At 30.7% G+C, this 10,069-nt stretch overlaps 1 protein-coding gene across 1 annotated transcript; it reads right to left on the reverse strand.

Moving 5' to 3' along the window:
• Positions 1–321: 321 nt before the first annotated feature.
• On the reverse strand, positions 322–2,109 carry LOC136090986 (zinc finger MYM-type protein 1-like). The gene has a single exon (XM_065817969.1). The coding sequence runs from the start codon at positions 2,107–2,109 to the stop codon at positions 322–324; it is 1,788 nt and encodes a 595-aa protein (XP_065674041.1).
• Positions 2,110–10,069: the final 7,960 nt, after the last annotated feature.

A 10,069-nucleotide genomic window follows, 5' to 3' on the forward strand; every position in this document is an offset into this window, starting at 1 on the left:
ACATCTATGTGGATATCTGTCATCTTATCTTGACGTGTAATCTCGCCATATGCAAATTAAAAATCTCGCGCGTCTTTGATGGCATCGTCTGAAGCTAGTTAATGAGTATTTCGCCATTTTGAAGCATCTTTTTAAAGTAGTCCGCAGGGCCGTACCAGGCCAACTTTGCTCTTCGGCCAAGCAAATAAAATTGCGCCCCCCTTTCAAAAAAATATACAAAAAACACATTATATATATTTACATGAAAAAAAATTAATTATTGATCACAAAATTTATCGCATCAAGTTAAAAGAACAATTTGTCACCAATGTTTCACAAACTTCAGTTCAAGGTCACTTTTCTGGCTTTTTTGGAGGCTTTAATGAAGTCACTAATGACATCATCAAAATCAAGTGCGTTGGCCACTTCATGTTCAATTGAAACTACTGCCAGACAAGACAAACGTTCTTGGCCCATAGTTGATCTCAAATAGTTTTTTATGGTCTTAAGTTTACTGAAACTTCTTTCACACGTGGCAACTGTAACTGGTAAGGTGAGGAAGATGCGAATAGCAATTGCCGTGTTAGGATAAGCATCAGTCAATGAGTATTTATGAATGAGCTGCAAAATGTCCATCGGGCTAGATTTTTCAAAGTTTTCCATCATGGCAGCAGCTTGATATTTAAAGCTTGCCGTTTCTGACTGGAAATCTGAAGAATCTAAATCTGCCTTGTAAATTTTTAACAAATTTTTGGCTTTAGTCTTAAGTTCATCCACTGAACTTTTGGAGAGAGAATGTCCACTGAGGAAGTCAAAATCTGAGGATACTGCAGACATAGCTTCAAACCGCCACTCAATTTGTGTGAGAATGCTGTCAAACACAAGGCTGCACTGGGATCCGAAATCTGTTTCTGGTGACAAACGGCAAAAGTCATCTTCAGCTTCATAAAGTGCCATCTGCTTCACTTTGCGCTTTATCTTCATAGGAAAGTCTCCTTCAATTCCAATTTGGATAGCTGTTTCTGCAGCAGCTTTGATAATGTTGTCCACCCCAACATCTCTCAAATTCTGAATGGAAGCTTTCAGTCCTTTCATTTTTTTTGCTGCAACGTCAATTGAAATGTTTTTAGACTGAAGCAGTTTGTTTTCCCGGTCAATTAAAGAAAGAATTTGACACCAAAAATCCAACAAACACAGAAAACTGAAATCAATTTGAATGATGAGCTCTTTTGCACTGCAAACTGAGACAGCATTTGTCTTGGGAGTGTGAATTATGGATTCCAAAACTTGAAGAACTTCTTTTATTTGTCTGTGTAGTGGGATGATTGCTTCTTTTTTGGCAGACCATCTTGTATCACTATTTCCCTTTAGTGAGATGGTCAATGTTTTCATCAGTTTTTCCCATCTTAAGGTAGAACTTGAGAAAAAGTTAAAGATGGCTTGAACTTTTCCAAAGAATGTAATCATGAGTGGAGAAACTTCAGCAGCATGGACACCAACAAGGTTTAAAGTGTGAGCTGCACATGGAACAAATCTTGCAAACTCATTTAGAGAACGGATGTGAGCTTGGACGCCATTATATTTTCCAGACTTATTGGCTCCATTGTCGTAACCTTGGCCCCGACAATCAGAAATGCTCAGGCCATCCTTCTCCAGTTTTTCGATGATTTCAGCTGCAAGGCCCTTTCCAGTTTTTTCGTGAGATCCAATAAAGTCCACAAAGCTTTCCTCAATTGTACAGGTTTCCTCAGTGATGTGGACATACCTGATTATTTGGGTCATCTGCTCTTTGTGGGAGGCATCTGGAGTGCAGTCAAACAAAACAGAGTAGTATTTAGCTTCTCTGACATTTGACAAAATTTCATTCCTGACTTTCTGCCCAAGTAATTCACTCAGCTCATTTTGAATTCGAGGAGAAAAATAGGATGTTGTGGTTTTCTTTGCCTTAACGGATGCAACATGTTCAGCCACTAAATGATAATAATGGCTTATCAGCTCAATTAAGTTCAGAAAGATGCCACTGTTTTGCTCTCCAATTACTTCTGTTGAACCCCGAAGGGCAAGATTGTTCTTGGCACAGAACAAAATTGCATCAACAATCACTTTCAAGATATCTCTCCACTTTTTCATCTCTCCGTTGATAACTCTCTGCAGATCAGAATCCAAGGTCTTTCCTTCCTTGAGATTTTTTTCCAGATTTTTCCAATCAGAATAGCATCTTTAGTGTTCATTGCTGTTTTCGTGTTCTGGAATTCTTGGGTTTAGTTTTTTTCAGTCACAAAATCCTTTTGAAATTTCTGAAAAATTGTTGGTTTTTGTCGTTGAAAATAGCAGACAGCAAAAACAAAACAAAGAATCTTTTTTGTTGCTGTACAGCAGCCAGTAGCGAACAAATTTTTCACCATTGGGATGAATTTTTTCATACCATTTTGAGCTGAAGTGTCGCATTCTGTTGTCAAAGTCTAAAAAGTGTGTTTGGGAAAAATTCTCTTCTTTCTTGCTCCGGCCCATGCTGAATCAAAAAGCACCTTGTTTTATCTGTCATTTTAGGCCATGTAGCTGGATCACTGTGTTGAAAGTTTTCTCCCGAGGTTGCTGAAATTTCTGAGATTTCAGGAGGAAATTAACTGTTGCCCATTTCAATTGGTTTGGAAAGCTGAGAATTTCTATCTTCTTGTGCTTCTGAATCATTTGGTCCAAATTCGTCTTGACTTTGGCCAATGAAAATCTCCTCTTTAATTAATTCCAATGGATGATATGAATTTAAGTCAGTAATTAAAGATGTAGCAGCAACTTCAGCTGTTGAATCATTATCAACTTCATTGCAAATATCCTCTGAAATAATTTGTTTTTCCACAGAAGAGTTTGTTACCAACCACTTCTTGAAACAATTTCTTAGTTTTGCGTCACTTTCAAGACGGTCTCTTCTTTTCTTCTTAAATTCAGCACCAGATAATTTTTTTGCACGATTCATTGTAAAAAATAATGTTCAGAAAATACAACTTTTTATTTTTTAATTGCGCTCTTCTATTATTTCTTTTTTCTTTTTTCTTTTCTTCTCCCTCTTTATTTTTATTATTGTTTGCTTACTTTACTTTCTTTAGCTTTCATTTCATTTGTTTCTTTATTTAAGCCGCTTAAATTAAGCGTTCTTTTTTTTAAATTCGAAGTTCTTTTTGTCTTTATTTTTTTCTTTTTAGAATAATTTTTAATGTGTGCGTTAAATTAATTTATATGATCTTTAATGAATCATTTGTTTATATTATAAATAATTATTGGTTTTTAATTGTCGTTCTTAAATTCAGCACCAGATAATTTTTTTGCACGATTCATAATAAAAAATAATGTTCAGAAAATAAAACTTTTTAGTGTTTAAGGGCGCTCTTCTGTTTGGTAAATGAGCTTTTATTTTAAAGTTCGTCAGGAGGCGCAATTTTAATTAATTTTCTTATCAACATAAAAGTGACGCCACGCAAATTAGTTTCATAATGTGAAAATAAATAAATTAATTTGGGGAATTTTGCGCCCTCCCAATTTTGGCACCTCAGGCCGCGGCCCGGCTGGCCCCGCCCTTGGTACGGCCCTGGTAGTCCGGAAATACGTCTTTTTCTTCAAATGTAATGGACAACTCAGTCGCTAAAAGTGCAACAAATTAAAAGAATAAATTTCTTTTATTATGATACCGTCAACTCTCCATATCTCGAACCTCCAAGGGACCAAGAAGTTAGTTTGAGATAGCGAATGTTCGAGTAATTGAGAGTATAATCCATGATTAAGGGTTTAACGGGACTCACAAAAATTTCGAGATCAAAAGTTTGAGATATCAAGTATTCGAGATATCGAGAGTTGACTGTATTCAAGATAAACGTCATTTATATAAAAGTATAAATTAAATAAAAGTAAGAAGATACAAACACATTGCCATACACATCCAAGAGATGAAGTCTCAAATGTACAAATTTCACTATGTGAAATTTGCACATTTGAGACTTTATCTCTTTTAAATGTCACTACATCTTGGGAATTGCCTAAAATTTAATTATGCAATTACTTTAGTTTGCCACAATTAACAGAAACAAATATCAGATATCTAAGAATGCATTAAAGGACAGTTTAATTTATAGTGAACTTTATGTAAGGCAAAATGGTGAAACTTTCTTGTTATTACAAATTAAATTTAAAAATCTGCTGCAGTTATAATTTATAAATAGTGAGTAATTTGTATACTGTGATTTAATATTACCTGAATCTTCGTCTTCATTTATATTGTTGGGATTAAACTCAAATAATATTGCTACAAATATGCAAAATAGATATTCTTATTTATAGCAAATAACTTAAAAAAAAAGTATTTTTAAAGTTGTTGGTTTGTAACACTCTTATTGCTTTTTTTATTAGAAATTACTGCAAGTTAAATTAACTATAACTTACTAATAATTGCCATTTGAGTATCTACTGATTCAATTAAACTATCATCATTTGAGTATCTGTTGATTCAAATAAACCATCATCATTTGAGTATCTACTGATTCAATTAAACTATCATCATTTGAGTATCTACTGATTCAGTTAAACAATCATCATTTGAGTATCTATTGATTCAGTTAAACTATCATCATTTGAGTATTTACTGATTGAGTTAAACCATCATCATTTGAGTATCTGCTGATTCAGTTAAACCATCATCATTTGAGTATCTACTGATTCAGTTAAACCATCATCTTTGGAGTATCTACTGAATCAGTTAAACTACCATCATTTGAGTATCTACTGATTCATTAAAAGCAAAAAAAAGTCAAATAAGTTAACCAAATAAAAGTGGATTATGGCATAAATAAAAGTAGGTTGTGGCAAATAATAATGGCATTTTTTGTATTGTAATAATTGAAAAAAAAAAGAAACAAAAAAAACCAAACTAAGTGGTTAAAGTCAAACGTTTTGATGAAAAAAGAGTAATAAAAAAAAAAGACAATAAAGTTATCAAAAAAAAGAACAAAATCAGTTGTCATGCTATGAATATTTTTGTTATTATAAAATGTGTTTTGTATGTATAAACTCTTGAAGTATTTGACTTGAATTTGCATGTGTGCAATTTTGCAAGATTTCTAAATGTGTTTTTTTGTCAAATGTAATGTCCATGTTCTATAAAGGATGCTTGGTACAATGTTTATATGCAGTTGCACTAGACTACTGGTAAAGTACTTAAAGTATGCAAAGTATAAGTTTTATACTTTGCATACTTCAAGTAACTACATACTTTATGAGGCAGAGGTTGTTCTTAGTTCGTTGCTGCATCTTTATACCAACTTGTTAATTATAAAGAGTTGAACATTTAAATTTTTGGAAAAAGAAAATTTTTACAGATGATTTACCAAACTAACTTACATTTTCCATGTAAATCTACGAACCCAAAAGAAGTTACTGTTTAGCCTAAATTTTGAGAAGGCTGATAAGGCGTACGTCAATATTTTTCTTTATATATATTATATAGGATAAAAATTGGATGATAATCTATTGGAAAATTTAACAGAAAAAGTGATCCTTATTTGTTTTTCTACCGAACAGTTCTTTTGTACAGTTACATATAAGCATTGGTATTACAAGCTAGCAAAGAATATTAAAGTCAAAAAAATTTAACCAAATAATGGTGAATTATGGCAATTTTTGTAATAAAAAAACTTCATCAAAGTTAGCTTTTACATTTGAAGAAACAACTTATAAAAAAAAATTGTTAATATTAAATCAAAGTAAAACATGGTGCATCTCTGTTTTTATGTTATTAAGCAAGAGATATTCACAGAAATTCAAAAAAGGCACACTTAATTTTATTGGTTGTACCTAAAATTACATAATGAAACTATTCATAAAATTTGTAAATACGGAGTACATTTTATTTTTAATTTTTTTTAAGTGTTTTTTTTAATTTTTTCAGAGCAGACATATTTTTTTCTTCTGAAGTATATAATGTAAGATAAATTATTAGCATTGTAAATATAAAATTTATCAAAGTTTCCTGCTTTATTTAATATTATTTACAATCAGTTGCTATTAAAGGATTAAAGTTTTATGATAATTATAGAATACAATAATCAGTATTTTGTTCAGGTTAAAAGCTATATATCAACAAACAGGTATTGAGTTTTGAAATTGAAATAAACATCAACATGAACTTGCATGTTTACAATTTTTCTTGTTTCTACCTTTTTACACTTAGTTTATCATAAAGGTGTGGTAAGTTGAGAGTTATTCCTTTTGGTAATCAGTTTAATATACCAAAACACACTTGTGGACATCAGGTTATAGATTTTTTCTAATAGCTTATTATGCTACAATCCTTTGTAATCTTTTATTACAATAGATTACCAAAGGATATCTAAATTCGCTCATGCTTACAATTGCTTTTAATTTAGAATTGTTGCAAATTATCTAGCTATAACAACTAATAAGCAATATTCTTAAACTTTTTTAGTGTTGTGTATAATTTATATATGGGAGTAATAAGTGTAAAGTTCTGAAAAGAAATTAAATTATATTTTCAAAATACTTTTCTTGCTAAATGATAGGATTAATGGGAACTTAATTTGAAAAAATTTATACCAAGTTAATAATAGTCTATTGATATTAGTAGGTAAATTTTAAAACTGCTTTAAAAAATCTATCGTATGAGAATCACAGCATAGCCAAGTTTTACCATCTGGTTTATAGTTTGTTACAATGGTTGTCTTTTTTATATCTTAGAGTTATAAAAACTAATTTTTTAAAATCTTTTTAAAAACAAACTAACTTTTTAAATCTTTATTTTTTAGATAATATTCTGAAAATTACGGATGTTTTGAGTTGTGAGGTTTTATAAAAGTACTTGTACTATATTGCACAAAATTCGATAGAAAAATCATTATTTGGTTTTTAACGCAATTACTCAAATTCACTTTTATTATTCGTTGCGTTTTTTGACATTAGTTTTGATTTAAAAATACGCACAAAAGCCTCTCTTTCAAAATCAGCTAATCAGATTGCAGAGATATGCATCTCTGCTTATTCTGAGCCTGTATATGGTTTCAAAATATGCGGCCGATATGCAATATCAAAAATTCCAAGGACTCTCAAAAGTTCGTTGGTTGGCGTTACTTCCAGCTATCGAAAAAGTGCTTAGGTTATATCAGCCACTAAGATCATGCTTTTTAAGCTTAGAAAGTTGTTCGAAACTTTTATTTGACTTTTTCAATAACAAAGTGGGTGAAATAGTATTGTTTTTTGTTCTCAGCCAAGCCAATATTTTTTATAACACGGTAAAAAAAATTGATAAAGATGATATTTCTGGTGCTGAGGTTGCCGTAGTATTAAAGGGTTTGAAAGACTAGATAAAATCTAGAAAAGAAGAAAAATTTCTACCTTTCATGGTAAGATAGCATTTGCATGTTACCGAAGAACGTAGTCATAATTTGAAAAACCAATTTCTGAAAGAAGTAAACATTTTTTACAGTGTCTGTCTAGAGTATATAGATGAGTGGACGCTTCAGTTTAATAGGGTTGAAGTTTTTAAATGGTCTTTACTTAACTGTAAAGTTGAATGAATTGAAATTATTGAAACTATAACTTTTTTGAAAAAATCGATTGAAATCACATTTGATGACAATAAATTGTTCGACGAAATTCGGAGAACTAATTTATATTGCACAAAGGAAAAGTTTTCTTCTTGGAACTCATAGTCTGTTGAATGTGACAAACAAAGGGGCGAAATTTTTTCTCATTTCGAAAATAACCACGTTCCTTATAACAATTTGTTAGAATTGGTGGAAGCCGCTTTATGTTTGCCAGGTACAACCGCTTCCGTAGAGCGATTGTTTTCGATTGCCAATGATATTTGGACGTAAAAAGTTCCAACGGTGGGATTTAAACCTGGGCGCTCCGCTCCAGGATGACGACGCGCTAACCACACGGCCACACAAGTTTATATGCTAAAAGTACTTTAAAATTATTGAACAAACAAATAACTTATTCAACTGCTAAAGATCAAAATGCGATGTCGCGATGCAAGTAAAACTGCGAAACTTGATATCACATAATATAATATTTAAAATTGCATAATATAATATTTAAAATTATATAAATAGAATATACATTTGCATACACTTTCGTTCAAATATATTTGCATACATGTGCATACACGTTTTATACGTATTCTTATAAAACAAAGTGAGGCGACTCTTTCTCGCCATTACCTCGGTTGCAATTGCTGCCAAGAGTTTTGTGTCAAACACGCTCAAAAGGGCACTAATAACACTACTATTAAGTTAAGCAATATTATATAGATATAAAAAACCATCTGGTAATTTTAACTAAAGTGAATAAAAGCGGAAGCATGTTTACATTGCGGGGAACCGAAACACTAATTAATTGAATCATACATCAAACAAAAATGTTAAACATTTCTTAAATTCTCTACTCCAAAATTACCTTATTCCAACAATAAACATGCCTTATTCCGACAATAAACATGCATTACAAGAGTAACCAAACACTCTTCCACGCTTCTTGATATAATATAACATAATAACGAATAACATGATAACGAATAACTTTTGTGATGACCAGTTTTGTACTAATATAATCAAGAATTATCATTTTCTCTCTTTCTTAGTTTCTAATTACATAATACTTAGCGGATATCCGTCTAAAATAACTATCTATAGGCGTCTGATCAATGAAAGTTCCATACAAAAATTTAAAAAGCTTTTAAAAAATAGCGTCAATTGGGATCTTATTCTAGAATCATAAGAGGTTAATAATGCATATGACTTATTTCTTAAACAGTTCTGCAAGTTATACGATAGAGCCTTTCCTGAAAAAAAGTTTGTCATAAACCAAGTCTCTTCTAACTCCGGTGATGTCTGTAGGTCTACTTAAATCCTCATAAACTAAACAAAAGCTGTATTATAAATTTCTAAAAAGAAAACGTATAAAAATGAGAAAGTATACAAAAATTACAAAAATCTTTTTGAAAAAACAAATACTGGTAATTAAACTTGAAAACTATGGCAATAGAAACAAAAACCTACTTTGGTTCAAAGACTACCTAACAAACAAAAAAAACAATTCATATGCTATGATTTAAAAGTAAACACTCAATAACTTGTGGAGTTCCTTAGGCTTCTATTTTAGGGCCATTATTGTTTCTACAGTACATAAAAGATCTATATTTATCATCAAATCTTATAAATTTAATTCTATTTACTGATGAAATCAATCTATTTTATTCACACAAAGATATTAAGATACTTTTTAAACACGTTAAAGAACAATTAGAAAAAGTTAATGAGTGATTTTTAAGTAAAAAACTTTCTCTGAATGCTGACAAAACTAAATTTATACTATTCCATAAATCATATAAAATTGATAATATCTCATTGCAATTACCAAACCTTGTTATAAACATAACTATTATTAAAAGAAAATTTTCAGTAAACTTTCTTGGCGTGGAGTTGGATGAAAACTACGATGGAATTTTTAAATAAACAGTCTAGACAAAAAATTTGATATGTTTCAAAATTTTAAAAACTATTGGAATGATATATAGAGCTAAACCATTTCTTAATTTTAAATCACTAAAAGGTTTATATTTGGCTTTTATTCATATTTACTTAACGTACTGTAACATCGCTTGGCCTAGTACCAATCATACAAAACTAAAAAAGCTTTACAGTAAACAAAAACATGCGTTTTTACAAATATAAGTCGAATTGTATATGGTGCTAAGAGAGAAGAACCTTGCAAACTTCTCCTGTTTTTACTTGGATTATTAAATGTTTATAAAATAAATTTACATCAAATTTTAGTCTTTATGTAAAAAACTAAGTTAGGATTGCTCCGAAAATACTTTAATCCTATTTTAGTGAAATCTGTCATAAATACACTACAAGATTCTCGAAAAATAACTTTGTCGTTTCAAAATATAGTTCGAAATTGAGCTCATACTCAATTAAGTATCGTGGGCCATATCTATGGAAACCATTCTCAGACGGTTCTTCTTATTTATGGATTACAAAATGCTTGATTTTAAATGTTTCTTTTAAATAAAGTGAAACCCAAA

The sequence above is a fragment of the Hydra vulgaris genome, chromosome 14, assembly GCF_038396675.1.
Source record: "Hydra vulgaris chromosome 14, alternate assembly HydraT2T_AEP".
Lineage (NCBI taxonomy): Eukaryota > Metazoa > Cnidaria > Hydrozoa > Anthoathecata > Hydridae > Hydra > Hydra vulgaris.